Source organism: Chelon labrosus, assembly GCF_963514085.1.
Source record: "Chelon labrosus genome assembly, chromosome: 13".
Classification (NCBI taxonomy): Eukaryota; Metazoa; Chordata; class Actinopteri; order Mugiliformes; family Mugilidae; genus Chelon; species Chelon labrosus.
The window spans coordinates 11472046-11494914 of NC_140346.1; the positions used below are offsets into that span (position 1 = coordinate 11472046).

At 39.7% G+C, this 22869-nt stretch overlaps 1 protein-coding gene across 1 annotated transcript; it reads right to left on the reverse strand.

Moving 5' to 3' along the window:
* Window positions 1-3818: 3818 nt before the first annotated feature.
* On the reverse strand, window positions 3819-22070 carry LOC311497901 (alpha-2-macroglobulin-like). The gene is made up of 34 exons (XM_084558277.1): window positions 21819-22070; window positions 21504-21684; window positions 19932-20088; window positions 19130-19182; window positions 18637-18657; window positions 17801-17966; window positions 17622-17706; window positions 17379-17514; window positions 16460-16577; window positions 16237-16346; window positions 15971-16138; window positions 15639-15866; window positions 15405-15468; window positions 15125-15270; window positions 14801-14950; window positions 14255-14398; window positions 14048-14138; window positions 13783-13936; window positions 12830-13055; window positions 12538-12664; window positions 12211-12332; window positions 12027-12078; window positions 11628-11711; window positions 9477-9653; window positions 9037-9112; window positions 7723-7879; window positions 7431-7505; window positions 5879-6041; window positions 5617-5804; window positions 5105-5317; window positions 4647-4771; window positions 4360-4450; window positions 4213-4281; window positions 3819-4125 (listed from the first exon to the last, which is right to left on the reverse strand). Exons 1-34 carry the CDS (start codon window positions 21902-21904, stop codon window positions 3961-3963), a joined length of 4368 nt encoding a protein of 1455 aa, XP_084414403.1. The 5' UTR covers window positions 21905-22070; the 3' UTR covers window positions 3819-3960.
* Between the last annotated feature and the right edge of the window lie 799 nt (window positions 22071-22869).

Consider the following 22869-nt stretch of genomic DNA (forward strand, 5'->3'; position numbering starts at 1 on the left):
ACACTCAGACTATCACACAAACACTTAATGCTGTCACACTCGCTTTACACTCACACTTTCACTAACTAACTAATGTTCCTCTGTATGTGTGCTTAGTATTTATGTATATATGCATGTGTATACAAGTATGTAAATCAGTGCATAGCGTGTGAATGCCTATGTGCCAATGTGAGTATGCAAGTTAATCTTATCTAAGGTTGTCCTAATTTTACCTTAAACCTCACTCTCCTTCATTCTAAATTTATGAAACTATGTAAAGTATGCAAAACTCTCCTCCTCTAAGGAATTGTGCCCAGCCCATTTATAAGCACTGTGAGCCTGCATTCAAAACTAGAGTGACAAGTCACAGATGGCGGCCGATACACGTGTGACGCAATGAAGCGGCGACCTTCATGGTCAACTTTTCTTTTTCTACATGATGTAGCCATTACAGTTGAAGAATCAAAGCAAATTCTATTCGGACATTTAAGTGTCGCCTGCATACAATTGCAAAGCTCTCTGTCATGACAATCCCCCCCAATCAAGAGTACCCATCACACATCATGGGCTGTAATTGGTCCATCATCATCTTCTTCTCTGAGGTTTAATGGCAGTTGACAGACATCTGTCGACACTGCCTCCATGAGTTGACAAAAGGAACTGCATGCTCAATTAGTGCGCTGCATTTCAGGCCAAAAGTAACATGTTTTTAGACATAACAAAATATGTTTTGTTGGCCATATATGGGGCCATATAAAATCTGGGCTGGACTTTAGACATGCCTGCTCTATGGTGTTGGCGTGGTCTATGTCCGAGAGTAGCCTGAGTGCAAGCATCAACAGACTTGCAGAAAAGCCTCCGTAGGTTCCTTTGTGTGAGACGCTACAATATCTATTCATGTCATGAATATAGATGTCATTGTTGCAAAGCACTACTTTTTACTGTGTTTTTATGTGTGACGTCATCAACTAATAGTCGACATAATAGTTGACTTTAAAAAATCAGAAGTCGTTCAACCCTTAGTAATGCTACACACTCTAATATTTCGTTGGACCGCCTTTAGCTTTGATTACAGCATGCATTCTCTGTGGCATAGTTTAGATAAGCTTCACCTACTGTATGTCACAAGATTTATTTCCATCAAGTGTTACATTAATTTTTCACCAAGATCTTGTATTGATGATGGGAGAGTCTGACCACTGCACAAAGCCTTCTCCCGCACATACCAAAGATTCTCAGTGGGGTTAAGGTCTGGACTCTGTGGTGGCCAATCCATGTGTGGACCACTCTTTCACACTCTGAGCCCAATGTATCCTGGCATTGTCATCCTGGAATATGCCCGTGCCATCAGGGAAGAAAAAAATCCATTGATGGAATAACCTGGTCATTCAGTATATTCAGGTAGTCAGCTGACCTCATTCTTTGGGCAACATAATGTTGCTGAACCTAGACCTGAGCAACTGCAGCAACCCCAGATCATTGCACTGCCCACACAGGCTTGTACAGTAGACACTAGGCATGATGGGTGCATCACTTCATCTGCCTCTCTTCTTACCCTGATGTGTCCATCACTCTGGAACAGGGTAAATCTGGACTCCACATGACCACATGGCCTTCTTCCATTGCTCCAGAGTCCAATCTTTATGTTCCCTAGCAAATTGAAGTCTTTTTTTCCGTTTAGCCTCACTGATTAGTGGTTTTCTTAAGGCTACACATCCGTTCAGTCCCAATCCCTTGAGTTCCCTTCACATCGTACGTGTGGAAATGCTCTTACTTTCACTATTAAACATAGCCCTGAGTTCTACTGTTGTTTTTCTACGATCTGATTTCACTAAACGTTTAAGTGATCGCCAATCACGATCATTTAGGATTTCTGTCCGACCACATTTCTTCCTCGAAGACAATGGTTCCCCACTATCCTTCCAGTTTTTAATAATGCGTTGGACAGTTCTTAATCCAATTAGATGTTTTCTCTGCTTAATGCATGGCAATGATCTGACCCTTCTCAAACAGACTAACATCTTTTCCACGACCATGGGATGTCAACATGGTTGTTTAAGAAACGAGAAGCTACTCATTGCATAAGTTGGGGTTAAATGACTTGTTGCCATCTGAAAGATAATCACCCATGCAGTAATTATCCAATAGGAGGCTCATACCTATTTTCTTACTGAAATCCAGGTGGGGACTTTTTTTTTGGCCAGGCAGTGTATGTTACGATAAGGATGAACTGGAACTTGGCTATCAAGGGCTTTGGATGTAAGATGAAAGATTAGCTGATAATCTGTCTTTACAGGAAAAGGATTTTGTTTGTTATTTGAAAAAGCCTCATGTTTAACCACAAGTTTAAACATGTTTTCTTCTTATGTATGGCATTTTAGAGAATTTTCCACACTTGCTCCCTAAACTTCATGACCACATTGGTCCTCTTAATGAATGGCTCATAAAATGTTTTGCTTTTTTGAATATATTTCTAACATTTGATATGATTACAACTCTTTTGTTGCACAAGTGTCCATCATCTTTGCACACCTTGACTTGGGAATATCTTTTTTTTTTGCAAAAATGTTCCAGATCTGTTCTCTTGGTTCCCATTGCACATTTTCTATAGGATTCAGGTCAGACCTATGGCTTGGCCATTTCCATCAGTCTTACATTGCTGAAGCCATATTGGATCATTGTTGTCAGAAAGGTGAAGGTTTATTTACACTAGGTTATGTGCTAAAACATTACTTGGAACCATTCATGCTTCCCTCCACCGTCACTAAATTCCCGGTTCGAGCTCTAAATATGATGCTGTGACTGCCACATTTTGGGATATGATGTTCTTGTGTTGAGGTGATGAGTTGCTTTTGGGCTAAACATACTTTTGATCTTGGTCGCATCACACAACATTTTCTCACATGGTTTTGGGAGTGTAGATGTGTTTTTTCTATTTTGTAAAGTTTAGACAGGTTTAAGTTCAGTTTAGGTGTTTTTCATCAGAAAGTGTAACATCTTCCAACCAAGCTCCGTAGCCTAGACAAATGAAGAATCGAAAGGTAGTTGTCACATATGGAAAGCATCTAGTATTTACCAGAAAGAGCTACAGCCCCTTCAATATTATTTATGACCTTTTGACAGGCACCATGACCATTTTTTTCTTTGTCTTCTAATCAATTTTGAAAGGACATGCTGTTGCTGACTTTGATAATGTCACTATGTTCTTCACTTGGTGAAGGTTGTCATCACTGTGATCAGTTGTGTATCAAACGCCTTGGACATTTTTTATAGCCCTTCACCTGAGCGATACCTTTCAATAAACAGATCTGGCTGGAACTTTGTAAGCTCTTTATGGCTCTTGTATTAGAATGTAACCAAGAAAATCACACAAGGAGCTGGCATGTGACATTAATCAGAGTCAATGCAAGTGAAAACAGGTTTTTCATCTACATATTATTTACGATAAATGTGTCTGATTGGTTTTCAGTCGTATTGCATAGGTTTTTTTCACACATTCCACTTATTTACTGTTTGTACCCACTGTGGATGTGAAACTGTAGGTACAAGTTATAACAAAAAGACATGGAGATAGGTAATATGTGTATGAGATATTTTTAATAAAATGAGGTTGTGTACATTTTATTGGATTCAGAGAAAGACGTCTCTTCAAGCTGCAAAAGAAAAATTACAATTATTACTTATAGCCTAAAGATTTACAGCCTACATTACAGTATATGTTGGCATAGTTTTAATTTAATAAAAATGCTTTAGGTTTTACACAGATCTCTTAATATAGTTAAAAGCATGTGAAATGATTTTTGCTAGACACATTGTCTTCTTCTTGTATGTTCATACACTTGTTACCTGTAGCACATGAGTAGACATATTCTGTTTCAGCCTGGTCACCTGAAAAATAGACAAACAAAAAATAAGTAGTGAGTCTTTTTTCATGTCCATCACATTTAAATCCACAATTCTTTTTGTACACTTGGTGGAGATCTACTCAGCATAAACGTTTGTCAGTGCTGTGCTGTTTCTAAAGGGTATTAGGGTTTTACTTGGCTGGTAGTAGTCGTAAATCTTGATCACAGCTGCCTTCAGTTTCTCCACTGGAAGCTCCTGTATGAGCTCTAAGCTGTGGTTGAGGGGTATGCCCTTCGGTAACTGAAGACAACACAAAAAAGGACAACATAATCAGTAACAATTTCAGTGAAGCCTTATCTAGCATTTCACACTGTGGATTCTTCTCACCTCTTGGAAATAAACCAGTACATGATCTTCCTTTTGTTCAACACGATCCACCAGCAGGGCACGTTTGAGCTGTGAGGACGACATTCAGTTGGATCATTCAGCAACAACAAATATATAATGATAGTGGAAGTCCTGTAATTAACTTACACTCTTCAGAGATTCTGGGTCAGGGACAAACCCAGAGAGCATTTTGATATCCAGGATCACCATGTTTGAACTGCTCTCCTTTCCAGTATATCTGTAGTTGAACAATCCAGTGTGTTGTTACTTAGGCATAGATGCTGTTTATTGTGTAGTAATAACAACAACAGTTCTCATATGTCCATCCCATAAACTGTTTTTTACAATCTATGGTCCATTCACTAACACTTGCTACACACTAGCAGATGCAACACTCCTCTATCATATCTGTAACCTGCTTCTTGATTACTTACAGGGACTTGAGTTTCAGTGTGAGTTTTGGTCTTTGAGCTGTGCTGGTACAGTTGACCTCTGGTTTCACCTCTACACTGAGAGTGGTGACATCAGCAGGAGTTGGGATGTTGTAGTGAAGAGAAAGCTGAGAAACAGGAAACCAAAGAAGGCTCAATATTCATGATAGTGAATGTGAGGTTCAAGGGTTTATTTTGGTCAGGAAGAAAACAAGGTCAGTGGTTTAGAGAACTGACTATGGTCACCACATAACACACACCACACAACTAATTAGAAGAAATCATAGTTAAAAGTCTTGCACCTACACTTTTCATTGTCTGTAAATAAACATATAAATGTAAAAAATAAATGAATTTATTCAAAGAATTTTATTTATACACAGAGGTTTTCTCAAATAATAATTTAAATATTCAGACTTCATCCTCAGGACATTTTTACATGATACACTGAAGTCACTGACCTGTACTGCAGCACATGCAGTGCCCTTCACCTCCACGCTGTACTTTCCGCTCACATCCCGCAGCATCTTCTCCTGGTAGAGCAGTTTGTTGTCCGGATTCACGTCAAATGTCAGCTGGTTACTGGGACCCTGGACTGTTACTGCACTTGAACCCCCAGGACTGAACACCAGAGAGGAGTAGAGAGCCAGAGCCTGAAGAGCCACCACTGTGTCCTACCACATAAATTAAAAAAAAAAAAAAAAAATCAAATGTAATGTCTTATTCATGCAGCTATAAATTAAGATATGAAGTAAATAATAAAAAACAAAAACATAAAATCCATCTGAATTAGCCGTTTTATTTATTTTATGGAAATGTTGTCATCTCGATAATGAATAAATGCTTTACATTAGACAGCCATGAAACGCAAAGCTAGTATATTAGGTCTCAGCTTGGCACAGATATATCAATTAACATGGGTTTTATTATATTTGTCCCAGCATTTGTCAAGGTGTTTGAATCTCTGCAGTACCTGTGTGGAGGAGAAGCCTCCGTAATAGTTTTGCTGCCCCGCCAGCCACCTGACGATGCTGGAGGTGTAGCCCAGGTCTTCAGCTGTAGGGGAGGCACTCAGTTTGGCCATCATCACATAGGAGCTGATCTCCACGGAAAGAGAGGCTGAAGTTTCTGTTGCTGTCTGGGACCAGTAGAGGAAACTTCCTACGAACAGAAACAATGAACGTTACACTCACAGTAATGAAGGCTGAATGATTTCCCTGAGGGGGAGGACTCACCTTGTCTTACTGCAACCTTGTCCAGGTGCTGCAGAAGGTGAGCACGGGTCTCCATGTCTCCAGCCAGGGTGAAGACGTACGCCATCAGAGCTGTAGTGTAGGTGTTGCTAAGGTTAATGATGGACTTCTTCAGGCACGCCAGGCTCTTGCGCACTGTGGGATCCTTTAACAAATTGCAAAAAAAAAGATTTGATCCACAAATGCTGTCAGAGTGAATCACTATATTCTCACTACCGACCTACATTCAGTCTTATCTTCTGATTCTTTTTGGTACAACCATCTCTATTTCACCACAGGGTGCTTTCATAGAATTAAAGAACATCACAGCATTTATTGATTATACTACACATCAACTATAGACTAGAACTATACTGATAAATGCCCCATGTACTTCTTCATAAGTTTCATGTGTTTCTCCTTTTTTCATCAGCTCTTGGTGCCTATTTACCAATCAGGCACAACATTAAAACCACCTTCCTAATATTTTGTAGGTCTCCCTTGTGCCTCAGTTGTGACTCATCAGAGAATGGACATGGGCCTTCTGAGGGTGTCCTGTGGTGTCTGGTAACAGAATGTTGTCCTATGGGTTGAGGGATGGGGCCTCTGTGGATCATCCCACAGATACTTGATCAGTTTGGGATCTAGAGAATTTGGAGGCCAGGTCAACACCTTGTGCTGTTCTTCATGTTTTTTTAGTTGTTCCTAAACCGTTTTTGCGTGTGACCCTGTGTCAGGCTGCATCCTGCTGGGGATGGCTGCTGACATCAAGGAGTGTCATTGCTATGGGGTGGGCGTGCCTGGTCTGGTCTAGGTGGGTGGTACATGTCAAAGTAACATCCACGACGAATGCTAGGTCCAAAAGTTTCCCAGCAGAACATTGTATTGTCACAAGATGGTCTTTGTTATTTACTATCATCAGTGGTTTTAATGTTGTGGCTGATCAGTGTGCTGAATAATACTGTCTCCTCCCTTGTCTTTTGTCAGTTCATCTGTTTATCCCCAGTTGAGGTTGTCTGTTTTTATACACTTATCTGTTTCACTTAGTGTTACCATTCCACAAGTTTCCATGGTGCTTCCATGTCTTCGTTTTCTCTTTTAGTATTCTGTTTTCTCCTTGGGTACTTTCTCTTATGTTGGATTACATTTTATTGGACACTGTTTGGATTTTCATAGTGAGTTGCCTCATCCCCAGTTTGTGTCCTGCATTTGGATCTTTCTTGTTTTGAGAGTATTACATCTGTTATATTTTTGTGATATTTATTAATGATTGAAAACAATCAATCAAGTATGCCTATATATGTTGCCACTCTGTGAAAGTGGATTAAATGGTTGCTTGTCCAAATATGTCATTTTGTCATGACTATTAATAGTTGCAGTTTTTTTCTTCAGCCAGGGGAATACTGAAATTGTATGAAGTGTCCACAAAAAAGACACAGATTGGAAGGATATAAAATAAAAAACATTTAAAAGTTACTTGTTTGTGTGAATCTTTGTGTGAATTTTTTTTGTTATTGTTGTTTCTTTTGAGAGAATTTTTTTTTAATCTACTCACATCTGTAGGCGTACTCATTTCCAAAAAGGCTGCAGTGATGTACGCGCTGAGAGTCACTTCGTCAGACACGCCACCCTGTAGAGAGAAGGCATCATACAGACTCACTGGACCTCCAGCACTCAGGGAACTGAAAACATTACGAGTGACTGCCTATTGCTTACATGCATATTGCAAATTGGTGGTATTTTTCTCTTATTTCAAATTCATTTAAATCCTGAGTCAATGAAGGGGGCGCTGAATTAAATACTCCTAAAGTGAACACTGTCACACTCTAAAGGAACTATCATCTCACCTTCATTCTGTTGTTGAAAAGTTTTCCTGACTGTTCGAAACAGCCACTTTTCCGTTGTTTTTGTTCCAGCCACGTCTTTGACTCTTCAATGTTTTTTGGATCAATGAAGACGAAAGACTGAGCTTTGGCAAAAGATCTCACAACAAAAGCAGTCAGCCTGAAGGAGAGAAAGGTTTTTATGAAAGATATTTATAAAGATATTTATTGTATTGTATTAATGTTTGAATAATGTATAAACGACGTACAATACTAGTATTGTACTAGTATTATTCATTCATTCATTCATTCATTCATCTTCTCACTGTGAGGCATCAGTGCTAACCACCTCGCCGCTGTACTAGTATTAGTATTTATTAATTAATAAGTTAAAGGGGAATTACCGTTTTTTACAACCTGGACCTTATTTCTGGCATGAAATACGATCGTTTCCTCACCCATATAACTTTGGTGTCATTTGGAGTCGTTCAGATGATATTTAGATCCGCGTATATCCATATAGTGGGAGTGACTGGGGCACCGAAACGCAGCCTCTAAACTCGTTCACCCCGCACACCCCGCACGGCTTGTTTACCTGTAATTTGCTACTGCTATTTTCTTGCAACATGGCTGAATATTTTTCTGATTCTGAGGTTGTGGGCGACGACTTTGTTTAGGATGGACGTCCTTATTGTTTTGAGCCAGAGTATACGGATGAGGAGCTCGTTGAAAGGAGGATACGGAGGCAGAGAGAGGAACAGCTGGCCAAAGAACAACAAACCGCTGGACGTCCACGAATAGACAACAGGTAACTCCAGACTCAACGGGCAATAGCACTAGCGTATCATAACAAAATATTGGTGAAATTAACGACTTTCACAGCAGATAATGCGTTATTTAGAGGCTGCGTTGTGGTGCCCCAGTCACTCCCACTATACTAAATATCATCTCAACGACTCCAAATGACACCAAAGTTATATGGGTGAGTAAACGATCATATTTTATGCCAGAAATATGGTCCAGGTTGCAAAAAACGGTAATTCCCCTTTAATCTTGTTCATGATTCATAATTTAAGTATGTTGTTTTTTTAGCAAATAGGTGACATCATTGGGAAGAACTGTTCAAGTAATACGTGGATATATAAGGAGGAGTAAAGCACATTTTCCTAGCATGCTAATTTTAGGGACGATGTCATCTACAGCCTCAGTACTATCTCTGGTGAAAGTTTAAATGTTTTTGTGTCTCAGGTAAATTGTATGTAATGCTATGAAATGGCAATGGTTGCACACCATAGCAGACACAATTCTGTGTGGATGACTGTTCAGTAATGTTCTCACCAAGTGTTCCCAACTCCTCTTCCAAATGTGCTGTATGCGCCTTCATCATCTTTGTAGTTCAGCTGCCTCTGGTAGCCTGTACAATTAAAAAGCTGTGTTTAGGACGTGAATGATACACATATTTTCAGATCTGGTAGTATTTTTGGAAAGTTCAAGTTTAGAGTGAATTTGTTTATGTGTCCTTAGGGTGCACAACGGTCATCTGTGGCTCACAGTTGAGAGATGATAGGAAATGAAGAGGGAGGATAAATGACATGCAACACGAACAAACACGAACCAGGAACATTATAACTGGCACCATAACCCACAGGCCAAAATCATTTTCTACTCCGAGTATATTTTGTGCAGCCCTCTCTATTGTACGACTACTGTTTCGGATTTGTCAGTTTTGAATGTCTCAGATGTCCAACTTTCTCTCTCAGCTGCATTATAAAACTCACCACTGGTGAGGAACTTGGTAGCTTTTTCCTTGATAGCTGGCGTCAGCTGCTGTGTACCCTTCAGGTATTGAAGAATGTAGATGTTGGGGGCCAAGAGTGCCATGTTCTGCTCTCCACATCCATACGGCATCTGCAGCAGTCCATCCAGGTTCTTCAGGGCCCGGCCGAGGATGTCACCTACACAGACACACTGACTTGCTTAGACTGAACATATAACTGATCCAATCATTAATTTTAAACTGGATTACATAAATGCATGTGTTCAAAGAAATTATAGATGACTAGAATACATGTGGTATAAAACAGCTTGTGCACTGTTGTAGCCCACAAATGTCATACAGAGAAATGTACCAACACAACAAAATAAGAGCAAAGAAGGTTGGGTATGGAGAGGCAGAAACAAGCCACAACTTTAGGCCTAACTTTTAGAGAGCCAGCTTCACCACAACGTTGTGTAAACTGGTCGAACTGCACATCTGCTATTGCTATGATAGCTGATTGTATATGACTAAATTTAGTAATAGAACTGTGTAAAACACACCCATTTATCTCTAAGGCATGGTCTTATGCATTACCTCAAGGCAGAAGACCGTGATCAATGTATCACGAATTTACTACCTCTGATTACTTATGCAGCTGCAATACAACAGGACTGCATTCTTTTAGCAGCAAGAGCAGTACGAGCTGATGGCAACTCCTAATGCAGAATGAACAGGTCCTGTGTTCCTCAACAGTGGAGGAGTAGCAGCACCAGAGGGAGATGATGAAATATTTTTTGGCAGGGCAGAAAATGAAAGAAGAAATCCTGCTGGCAGACCTAAAGGTTTTCGGGGCATCTGTCTCAGTGTGCCACCCAGCTGAGTTACAATGCTGCCCAAGCACAGACTGCTCTAAACCTCTAAACCTGCCAGCTCACTAACATGTTTACCTGGAGACTTACTCAGGAGAGGACTTCATCCTTGGAGTGGATACTACTATGTGCTTAAGTCTGAGGTAAGGAAGACCAGCGACCTGCTTGTCTGGCACCTGGGACACACAGTCCCATTTACTGGACTACCTTGGCAACCACAAAAACATGGCTCAGCATGTTAGAATGACCTGCCTGAAAGTCTGACCAAGCATTTCTGCAGAGACTTCCTTGGCGGCCCATTGCCCAGAACTCCTTCACTCCTTAAGACCTACCACTGTTCTACATTCACTGATACATACAGCGAGCAGATTGGAGATACCGGACAAAATCCTGATGGATCACCAACTTCATCTCGAGGTTGTTCCAAATTCTCAATGTACAACTGGACATCTCAACAATGATCCCTTCTCCTATAAGAAGCACCATACTTTTTTGCTGCCAGCCAAGGAAAAAACATCCTCTTTGAGCATGTAGTTAGTCTAAAAGATGGACAACCTGTTCGTCAAACTCTGTAGTGGGTACCACAATCTGAGGGTGGTCACAGCATTCAGAGAGGATGGTTCTCTCTGCATTTCTGATTTCAGGAAGCTGAATTCTATCTCGGGGTTTGCTCCTACCCCATATAAAGAATTGATGACTTGCTGACAATGAGAGGAGCTGTCAAGTATATCACTGCCATTGACCTGTGTATTGACAGGTGCAGGTGTAGTAGTACTCGCAACACATGGTGTTTGCAGCTGAACTTTTCCAGTTGACCATAATGCTGTTTGGACTGAACGGAGCACTAGATTTCCACCAGAGACTGATGACAGTCCTCCATGATCGTGACAACTGCAGTGAAACGTACCTTAATGACATGGTGATGTTCAGTAACACATGGGAGGACTATGGAACACCCATCATTGATGATGAAAAGCCCCTAAAAGGCGAGGTTGATGCTCAACACCAAGACCTCACCTGCATTGCCAACCAGGACGGGGAAAGGTGCATCCGCAAGCAGATAACATGGAAGCTATCTTGAACTGCCCCCTTAACCTTGCACTGTGATTGACTGTGAAAGATGGTTTGTGCCCCAGTTTGCAACGCTCACATCACTGACCAGTAAGAACCATAGCCTTATCTTGTAAGAAAATGTGTTACTTCTATCTGTTATGTAAATATTGGTGCTAGGAACTACTTCCATTGTGAGTTCTCACAAGATTTCCACAACAAAAACAACACAAATAAATTCATCTGTTTACCCAGGACTGATACTGAAGCACGGGCAGATCCATGAATCACGTTCCCAGGGAGCTGTATCTCTGTTTCCTCTGTCAAAGCGGCTCCTGTGTACATCAGACAGAAACAAGCACACAGCAGAGAGAAACTCAAGCAGGAGTCAAAACATCAGTTGTAAATTAAAGATGCTGTCAACAGGTTGTCAAAGCATCACAAAATCTGGTCATACTGGAGACATACAGGAGACTAGATGCTTCAATTTTAGCGTTACTCTAAACATACTGTATACAGTACATGTAATATAATGCATTGATGAAATGACATTTAAAACACCTTTATGGTTTTTCTTCGTTACATGACAGGTCCTTATTTCAGTTTTTCTGAATGTTTGTCAAGCTAGGCCTGGTGTAAAGCATACAGACCTTTTGGACAGAGCAGCCAGTTATACGTCTTTGTAATTTCAGTTCCCTCAGCCTAAGGGAAATAATATTTGTAAAGATTTAAATTGAAACTTCATTGGGAAAAAATATTCTTCAAAATCTTTTGGAAAATAAGGGTTAGTGGGTTTCTTCATTTGGTTATTCATTTGGTTTTCATGGAACCCACCTTGACTATGAGAGACTTTGTGACCACGTCGATGCGACCTCTCTCTGGCACACTGACAATTTCATTGTCACATGAAGTGTGTGACGCCACTGCCTCAGCAGTCACAGTCACATTCACAGCCCCTGACAAGATCAAAAAACACTTAGAAACTTTTTTAGATTCTAGATGTATTTTAAGAAAGATTCAAAATAAAATTTGTGAATTGATATTTTGTTGTTCAATATTATTCTAAGCAAAGACAAAACTTAATAGGAAAGATGCAAAATCACTGTATTATTATTATTAGTGTAATATTATTATTACAATATTTAAAGGCTTGATCGTTACCTAAGGTTGAGGGGATCATGGTCCAGCTGAGAGTCTTACGCTCATTGCCACACAAACAGGATGTGTACTGGTCACCAGACAAAGGGGTGAGGGTGTACTCCAATGAAGGTGCAGGAGTCACAGTGATCTGTTTAGGATAGTGCAAATATATTTTATAACTTAAGACATTCCTCGATTGTTTTTTAGTCGAGATTTAAAAACTTTGCTCTCCAAGTTTTAAATCTGGGACATGTTGCAGGCAAACTATGATCAAACTCTCCCAACACTACTGTATGTGCAAAATCATCTTTACCATGATGCAGCTGGTCAGGTAGTTGAAGACAGTTGCCTTCAGTTCAAACTGCTCTCCTCGGATGATGGAGTAAGGCAGGGAGAGCTCAAGGAAGAAGGGCTGGAAGACGGTGATCTCTTTACGAGGAGCCAAACCAAAACCCTGAGGGGACAAACAGAAAGCCTCCGTCTCCCAGGTGGTGATGGTGTCTGGGACAGTGAGGGGCACATCCTTTCTTCCAGACTCTCTGGATCAGAAGAAACACACAAACATGTTCTGTCTGGTGGTAAATATTATCTATCTATCTATCTATCTATCTATCTACATAATCTGGATTATACACCGATCAGGCATAATATTATGACCACTGACAGGAGAAGTAAATAACATTGACCATCACAATTCAGTGCTCTACTGGGAAACTCTTGGATTCGTGTGGATGTTTCTTAGACATGTACCACCCATTCCTTCTACACCAGACCGGATACCCCCACCCCGTAGCAATGACACTCCTTGATGGTATCTATGGGATGGACTGGAAGAAGTCTGATCCACAGAGGCCCCTCCCCTCAACCCATAGGACCCAAAGACCTCCACTAACAAGATGCTCTTGTCACCACAGGACACCCTCAGAAGGCCCATGTCCATTCTCTGATGAGTTACAACTGTTTGGGACGCACAAGGGAGACCTATACAATATTAGGAAGGCGGTCATAGTGTTATGCCTGATGTTTGTATATTATATAAGGTATAGCTACACGTTGGTCATGAAATACAGGCATTTTTCATATATATTAATAAATGGCATAATTCTGACAGAAATCCATTCATAGAAAACATTTGGAAAGCATTAAATACCTTTTCTTAAGCATTACAAATATCCTAAATATACAACGTCTCAATGGTAGAGGAGTGAGTAAATTATTTTCATGGCATTTATTTGTTCAGGGAGACAGCTTTGTAATGATGCTCACCCAACTTCAACAAGGTCCCATATCCAAGTCTCAGGGAAGAAAGTGCGGACTGTCTCTATTGGTGCAGGAGAAAGGCCTCCTGCACCACCAGGTGCATTTGAACCTAGTTGAACAGTATCCATTCTCATTATTTCAGGAGCCCTGAACCTATAATCTGAATAGAAACCAGAAAGGATTTACCTTGAACCAGAGAACAACAATGACACAGAAAACTGGTTTAATGTTGGTAATTTCATATGGCATTTGACACAAAGAAAATAGTCACCAATGTGGCCAAAGTGATATTCCCTTCCTTTGTACATGAGGCAGGAAGGCATTTTGATTAACAGGTTTGTCGCCATCTTCAGTCCTACATTCTAGGCAATTCAACAACACAAAAACATCACCCGTATGTTAAATACATGTTCAATACAGGTATGGCAGAGCCAACGTTGGGCCTTAGATTTTAGATGAATTCTTATGTAAGAAGTACCTGGAAAATTGTGTGGGCATCGCTTCCCTCGTCGCCTGGAAATGGCAAAACGTATCTTTTTGGTCTCACATGCATGCAAGGCACAGAATCTCGAACTTCATATGGCATAAAGGGTGATGTCCTTACTGGCAACAGGTCAAATATCTGAAAAGAAAGATATGAACTGAAGATTATGTTCATGTTTTTAATTAGACAGGGAAACAGGGAAAATTAGAATCAAGTCCTACTCCTTTATGTTGAAATTAAGGTGTGAAGTTTATTTGTCAAAATGTTTCCTTTATTAATACGGTATGATCTAATGAAGGCACACATACTTGTATAACTTTTGTACTGTATATATTATAAAATTAAGCTCAACAACTTATTCAGCTGTGAACTCTTGTACTAGACAGTCACATTAAAGTAAAAGAAGAAACAATAATCACAACAGGAAACAGTAATAGAATAAACTGTAACATCTGGGTGATTGATGATGTTAAAGACCAAGCAGATGGCACTAAAAGCAAAGGATATATCCATCTACTGGTGGTTGATAGCAGCAGTTACCTTGTCTGCATCCAGAGTCTTTCCTGGCTCTTTGATGAGGACACTCTTGTCAATGGCGCTCACACCGCACAGAGAGTCGGGCTGGGCTCTTATCTGCATGGTGCTCTCCTCTCCTGGGACAGCTGACGATGGTGAGAACTCCAACGACACCTGACACACATGTTACACCAACTAGATTTTAGCAGTACAGGAACAGAAAAGTTCCAACTTTTGTACAAAGAATAATAGATCTGATGAGTTCAGCATCCGACATGGGATTCTGGAACGTATGAGGAAGTGTAAGGAGAAAGACTGCACACAGATTACATTTCTTCTTTCACCGACCTTATGACTGAAGCATTTCTCAATAGAGAAGTCAGCACTGTGGGCGATCACATTTTCACTGGGGAGAACAGAGTACGCCACAACCTGGACTTCTGGTGCCATCTCTGGAGACACTCTGAGCTTAAAGGACACCTCGCCCTCATTCACTGCAACAACAAACCAACTAATACATATCTGTTTTCTTTCATCAACCCTCATTCACACGTGATTCGCCAAATCAATAACTCTGATCAAACTGTGTAATTCACTAAACTCTTTATTAAAGTCAGACTTTACACACCTGATTCAGCTCTCACTTGAACCTGTTTAACACCTTGTGTGAAAATAGATCCTCTGGACAAGACCTGGAGAGTTTGAGAGAAAATGAGGAAATGTTCTTATTGTTCATGGAAAAAACCTTGTAATTGTTTATTGCTGTACAACTAAAAACTGTTTTGTGAAGTGAGGAAAAAAACACCATCCACTGTTAATTAAAGAGAAGGGAGAACTAGTGAAAAGCCGATAAGTAACTCACCAGATACATCACATCCATAGAGCCCTGAACTTCTCCCACTACAGTGTATTGGATGGAGATGTCCACTTCTGTGTCACATGGAAGTGGTTTACTCTTCTTCTTCACCTCCAGGGAGCTGACAGTTTTAGCATCAGGAGAGGAGGGTTGGGACAGTGACAGTGTGTGAACTCCACTCTCGTAGGAAGGCTCTCTGTATCCAGGGTAGTAAAGTTCCGGTTTGTCACTTATCTAAATTGTGGAATCAAAACAATATTAATGAGTCCATGGTGGCTGAGCATTGTGGTGTGACTGACAAATGTCACTTTACAGTTTTAGTGAACCTTTCTACTTACATGAAGTTTAATATCACCACTGAAGCCGTCTGTGCTTAATGAGAATGTGGCGACACCGTCGCTGCCAGTTGTGAGATTCTGTAGCAAACGTGCCGACCACCTTTCACCCTCAAACAGGTACAGTGGCATGTCCGGAATGGGTGTGTTATTGTAGTGAACTGCTTTAACCTGTTGAAATCACAATATATTACCAAGAATGGACATGGTTTGACCTGACCTGTGCATTACCCAACACAGAATAATAAAATAAAACATTTTGCACTTACTTTTCCTTCCACATTTGAGCTTTGGGCGTAAATCTTGGGTGTGTCAATGAAAGACAGCGTTCCAAGAATATATGATATCGTTATTCTCTTTTCTTGTGGGTGTGAAATATCTGAGGAGCAAACACCTCCATGTTACAACATTGTGAATGCAGTTCTGCTTGTGTTTTCATGTTCTAAATTTGTTTGTGGAATATAAATACAAAATCAGTATAACTGGACTTGCCTGTCCCCTCCTCTTTCACTTTGGCTCTGAGATCAATTGCATCTCTCACTGCCTTTTGGTCAATTTTAGTAAAAGTAGACATCTTGAAGGTAAAGGTTGCACAGCCTTTGTTGTCCGCCTGGAAACAACAAAATTAAATATGAAGAAATAAAATATGTAAAACATGAATGTCATTCAAAATTTAAACAGGCTTTCTTCACTTTCTTCTTACATTCATTCATCTTCTTTCATTCATACTTGATGACCCACCACCCCCGCTTAGTTCTACATGGTTACTGGAAAAAGGCTGCAACACCAAAGCAACCATTGTGTCCCACCACAGCAAATTACCTAAACATCCTCGCAAGTTTGCTCATTTAGAGCCAGCACACTGACACAAACAGCAGCTACAGTAGATAGTATATTCAAAGCAGTGGATGAAATGAAGTCATTATCAACCTCTGTCCTATCAGTGGTACAGTTCCCTATTCACTGAAATTTGCCAAATTTAGACAAACTATGCCACCAAGTTCAGACTCGACATAAATGCCTACTGGTCCATTTTAAATTTTCCCAAATTCCTAATAGGGTAATTGGTTCACAACTGTATTTCTGTAGTACAGAAACAGCCCTCATTAGGGTCACGGCAATCTCCTCTGTGCGACTGATTCTAGTCTCTGGCCTCTTCCTCCCTGACGCAAACAAAGCCTTTGACACTGTTTGCCATCAGCTCCTCATGGATTATCTTTGTCACTCTTTTGCCTCCAGCCACACCATCGTCAAATTTGCGGATGTCACAACGATGACTTGTTCTGAGCTATTAAAAGTGTAGAAGCCACTTGGATGAGTGTTGAAACATCTAAAAGGACACTCAAACACGTTGCCATGACCTGAATAAAAGAGATTCTTCAAAGACAGGCCGTAACCATAACTACTGTACCTGCTTTGTCTCTGTCTGGCATGGAGGAGGTATCTCCATGTCTTCTGGCTGGTCAGGAGAACCATATGAAAATAAGTTTAGAGGTCGGCACACCTCAACTTTCACACTTCCTGGCACAGGCTGTCCATATGTGTACCTAAAAAAATGAAAACAACAAAAATTTGAGTCATTCGCCCTCAAAACAGGATCTCATTCAGTTTTGAAAGAGCAATTTGTCCTTAGTCAAGGAAGATGTTTACTTACTTTGCGCATATTTCAGCATCGAATTCTTCCTGCGCAATGTTTACTTCTTCGGTTACATTTATTGTCACGTCGAATTTGGGCAAAACTGGTGAAAAAAAAATGCATGTTAGCAATAATAAAATTTTGAAGTTTCACTCCAGTGAACAAAACTGGAATTTCAAATGATAACCCTAACTTACCATACTTTTCAACCTTGAAGCTGTGAAATGTCTTTTCGTTACCCACTGACACCATGATTTGGTATCCTCCCTCTTTGGCCTCAGAGTTCAAGGAGTAGGAACGCTGCAGTATTTTACCATTGTATGTTTCATTCAGCCACTGCCCAATTCTGTTATTGTTAGGATCCTATTCAATGGAATAAATGGAAGGAACATGCGTTTAGGATACACACAGAAACCTTGTAGATACAGGGGACAATAAACAGGCTGATTGCTTATTGTTCTCCCTCAACAAGATTATTACAAGCTTTGCCAAACTCATTTAATAATGATGTGACAAACCTGCTTGATAATGATACTGCCCCCAACATAGTACATGTTATTATTCTTGATAATAACTGTGATAATAGTTTATCATACCAAATGTTATAGATAATAATTATATGTACTTAGAAATTTTTATTTAAAGAGCTATTTAGGTAGTCAACAAACAAATCTGACGTATAAACTTGGGAAATGTTTTAATTGTAATAATTTTTTGTAGGTTTAAATTGCTGGGGTCAAATTGACCCCAAGGATAAAAAGTGTTAAACAATAGGAAGGTCAAACAAAGCTTGAACTTTTCTACATATTAATTCAAAATACCTCTACTAACAAATGTAATGTGAATTTCCTGGAAGGTATTGTTGTTACAGTCCATAACAGACAGATTTCCATCCTGCATAATTTATAAGTTACTTCTTAAAACAGTGTAAAATTAAAAATCAACCTGCCACAGTACGTAGTATATACTCATCACAGAAAAAATTGTGTGATAAATTAAAGAGTTATCTTATCTTATATGAATGTTTGCTTACCTCGAGTTCGATGGTATCATACTGCAACAGAGAGCAAGAGAAATGTGTAAGAGAGAAATGCAGTGTCCCTACACATTTTTCTTTATTTACGACTGTAATAAGCAGTCTTGGAGATTTGGTTGCAAATGTAGACGACAGCACAGAATTAAGCTTTTGTAGTGATATAACAATATGAAACAATATGAAACAAGCTCTCCCTTTTAAATGGACTTTTCTAAAAAAAAAAATTTACAGAAAAAAAATGCACAATTGTTTTCTGCAAGATACTGTTGCAATGTGACAAAACTGGAGTTTTTAAAACAAATTTAAAACCCAGCAGATATGTTTGACCAAAGCATAATTTATTCTTCAGCAGATCAGGTAGTATAATGCAGGACAAAGAGAAAACTCATGTCGATCACTTCATTTCATTAGCCATTTGACTCCACTAGCTGGTGTGTCTACCACTGTTTGTAAAGGAGATCTAAAAGAAAGGGGACTTTCGAACACTCACCAGCATGTTAAATGGTCTGAACTTGGTGTCCAGTGTGATCACTCTGAAATGCACTTTGAGAAAAAATCAAAGAGATTACATGACGATCTTGCAACTCATCTGCAGTAGTGTTAAAAGTCCTGGCATACTAGCATAATAGAGGTCAAGCTTGCAAATATATAATGTTTGAATGATAGCTAATTTACCATTCTGATTCCCTCTGTTATCTGTCTGATATTCCTTAAGATAACTTATAGTTTTCCTCTTATTTAAATAGCTACAAGATCTCCAGCATCCTTCTACAGTTTCCAACAGACGTCACATGCTATTATTAAACTTTATGACGTTTACAATGAGTGCAACATCCAGACCGAGAACGTCATGTTTTGTGCATTGCTGTATCCATATTTATCTTTATTTTATTCAAATTCACCCCAGTTCTTAATCAATACTCCTATTCCAGCATGCAGAGGGCAAATTGGAAATGTCTATAGGTGCCTCTCGAAGGATCCCATTATGAGACAGTTACATACACACACACTATATGAAAATCAAACCCTGGTGACATAAATAACCAATGAAACAAACGAACTGGTCGTGATCGTACATATGGTCAAGTTGTTTCATTTTTTTTAACTTGTAAATATTCTGGTAGACACACAAGTCTTTTACTAAAGCCTTCATTGTTAAGTATTGTTAAAACTCAGTCAATTTTCTAGGCCTTTGTTCTGCAGCCATCTTTGTTTGTCATGAGAAGTTTGCCCATGTATAGTAAATAATGATACAATTTATGACCTCATATGTACAGTATCAATGATCATACCTGTTTGTCCGGGGAGGTAGATTGGTTTATCTGTTTGGATGAACGTCATTGGTTTATAGACTTTGATCATGACTTTCCTGACTTCTCTTGAGTGAAATGTTTCACCTCGTACCTCTACTTCAAAATTTTGCACCTCCTTATTTTTCGCTGAAGGGGCCTGTGAAGGAAAAACATCTTATAGAGCATGGACAAGAGTACCTTTGACATATGCTGTGTATGAAATCATTAGGTGTGTGGGTTATAAAATGCCATTAATATTTAAAGGTCCAATAATTATAATGAAGCTCCAACTAGTGGTGAGGCTGCATACTGCAATTGACTGAACCCCCTCCTTCACTCCTCCCTTTCCAGTTGTGCAGGAAAACCTGTGGTCACCGCCTTACCCATCACCAGGGTCCTGACCTCTGTATATATCTCGTATACATATATCTAGGTGTCTACAGTAAAAGTTGTGAAATACAGTTTTGGCCTAATAATAACAAATACTTTGCACAATGCTAATGTTGATCAAAGACCACGGGAGTCTTGGGTTGATTTAGTCTCAGAATCACCATTCCAGACAATCTAGAGAAATCCAATATGGGCCTTACATGGTAGAGATTCAGCTGAGATTATCTGGTAATGTGAGACATTTACAGATCCAGTCACAAGAAACAATACAGGGACAGAGAGAAGCTAAAATGTGCGTGTTCTGCTGTTATTTTCCAATTGTGTGATTAATTGTTACTATAGTCTTTACTCATCAAGGTGGATCTTTATTTCTATCAACACCGTGGAATGCACCAAAGATTAAAACAGGTAATTGGACAATTTAACAAGCGGACTGCTTTTTTACTTCAGTGCCAGTAATTCAGTCAGTCATTGATCCCACGGTGTCATCTAATACTGAGAGAAAAATGAGTGAAGCTGATGGAGAGAGGTAGAGCAGGTACTGCCCACTTTACCCAGAGTGAGCGTGGTGTTACAAGGAAAAACTGAAGGGTTGTTTGGATAATAAAATCAGTCTTCTAGGTTCACTCTAACAATAACTCTAACGGCTGCCATAAGTATCGAGTACTTTTATAGAGTAAATTCAAGCACAAAGATACACCAAGAAATAATGTGTTTATAATCTAGAATGATTTAACCTGATTCTCCAGACAGTCAGAGGAGAAATTCAATCTGGACCTTACCTGGTACCAAAGTTCAAATAGAGTTATCTGTTTATGTGAGGCACTCTTAAACTTCACATACTGCTTGACAAATAATTTATGCAACTGATTTAGGTATTGTTACCTCATTTTGGCCTACAAACATCTTGAAATGGAAATCAATCAGGAAATTAAATGTTTTTTTGTTTTTGTTTTTTTTCTGTTGCATGCCTACAAGCCCCATTGAAATCTTGGATTTTGGAACTCCATATTTCTAAAACTGCATACAGCCAAGCCTACAGTGGTCACTACTTCAAAGTAAAGACACCAAAGAGCCCCTCTAGAGTCAGCAATGGGTTCCTTCAGAAACATGGAAGAGTTGTCATATTTACATAAGGAGCAGATCCCCTGCTATGAATCAAAACCCATGTTGGGAGCTGACCTTAAACTGAGAGCAGATGTGAAACTCTTTACTGGATGTCTTAGTGAACAGGGTTGTGTTCTTCTCTTTGGACATCAAAGTGACAGTCATAGCCAGAGTCTCGGTGGCCTGCAGGAGACTTGCACAGAACTTGGTCTCAGCTCCAGCTTCAAGAACAGCAGGAATGGCCACCATGTACTGCCTACAAACACAGCCAGATTAACATATCTTACTACATCAGAAATGGAAGAAATCTTAACCCTATGACTCATGCATAACAGTTCAAATTTGTCATATAAAAAGAAGGTATTGTTACTATTTCCTTTAGATACTTACGGTCCAGCCACCGCTTGACCCACACACATCCAGCTCAAGAAGACACACAGTGTCCATGTCCACATCTGTATCCCAGGATGATCCATGACTGACTGCAATCATTCTCAGGGTCGGCGTCCGTTAAATAGCTGCTGATACAGAGTCCCACCCCTGCTTCACCCACACATACACTTACTCATCATTCTGTCATAGATTTCCCGGTATCTTAAATATTAATCATTTACACATTTAAAGCAGTGCCTGTAGGGTGTTTACCACAATGACCACGATTAATATTAGATTTTTAACTAATTATTCAGTCATGGGTGGAAGTACAAAAAGTTTCTCATGCACTATAAATGTTTTATTCATTCATTCAAGTCATTATGTGGATTCCTCCACCCACAGCTTCATTCAACTTGTGAAGTACCATTGTATCTAATACTTCCTCTACAAGCAGGTGAACAAAGCACCTGGTGCTGTAAAAGCTCTTCAAGACTGCCTATTTGACGTGGTGTCTGTAACTACTGTTATTTTTCTAAATCAGAGGAAGGCATGTGTTTCACTAAGTGTGTTCTGCAACAGTGCCCTTTACCCAGCGGGGTATGTTTGACTTTGTTGTGCAAACATCTCTTAACCCCCTTGCTAAGGCCAAAGTAGATGGTTTCTCCAGTGAGTAAACTTTTGTGTAGTGATAATGTCCTCAAATACAGCGGATTTCAACACAGTAAAGAATGTGCTTACCGTTATTGACGCCAATGATCACTTGTATTCACACATGGATTGTAGACATTACATGCAGCCAATGTTTAAAGTTACCTACATGGAAACAGTAAAATGCTCTGTGTAGTGAATTAAAGTTGCAGGAGTTGCACAGGACAGAAAGTGATTTAGCTGTTGCTGTTGACATAAAATAAAACAAAATTGTACTAAAAAAGCAGCTTGAGCATGACCTCATATGCTTTCTTTATCTGTTTGCTTCATTGGTCATATTGATCCGTCTTTACAGGAAAAGCACGTGGGTGTTTCCATTGTCAGGAAAACAGCAAGTTCAGACACAAGAAAGTGCAAA

Bases quoted from the DNA above. Each gene is read 5' to 3' on its own strand.
- LOC311497901 (XM_084558277.1), bottom strand. From the start codon at position 21,904: ATGGATCATCCTGGGATACAGATGTGGACATGGACACTGTGTGTCTTC. The intron at 18,658-19,129 runs GTGAGTGTTCGA...TCTCTGTTGCAG, and splicing joins TCAGACCATTTAACATGCTG to TATGATACCATCGAACTCGA. The intron at 7,880-9,036 runs GTGAGAACATTA...TCTCTCCTTCAG, and splicing joins AGAGGAGTTGGGAACACTTG to GCTGACTGCTTTTGTTGTGA.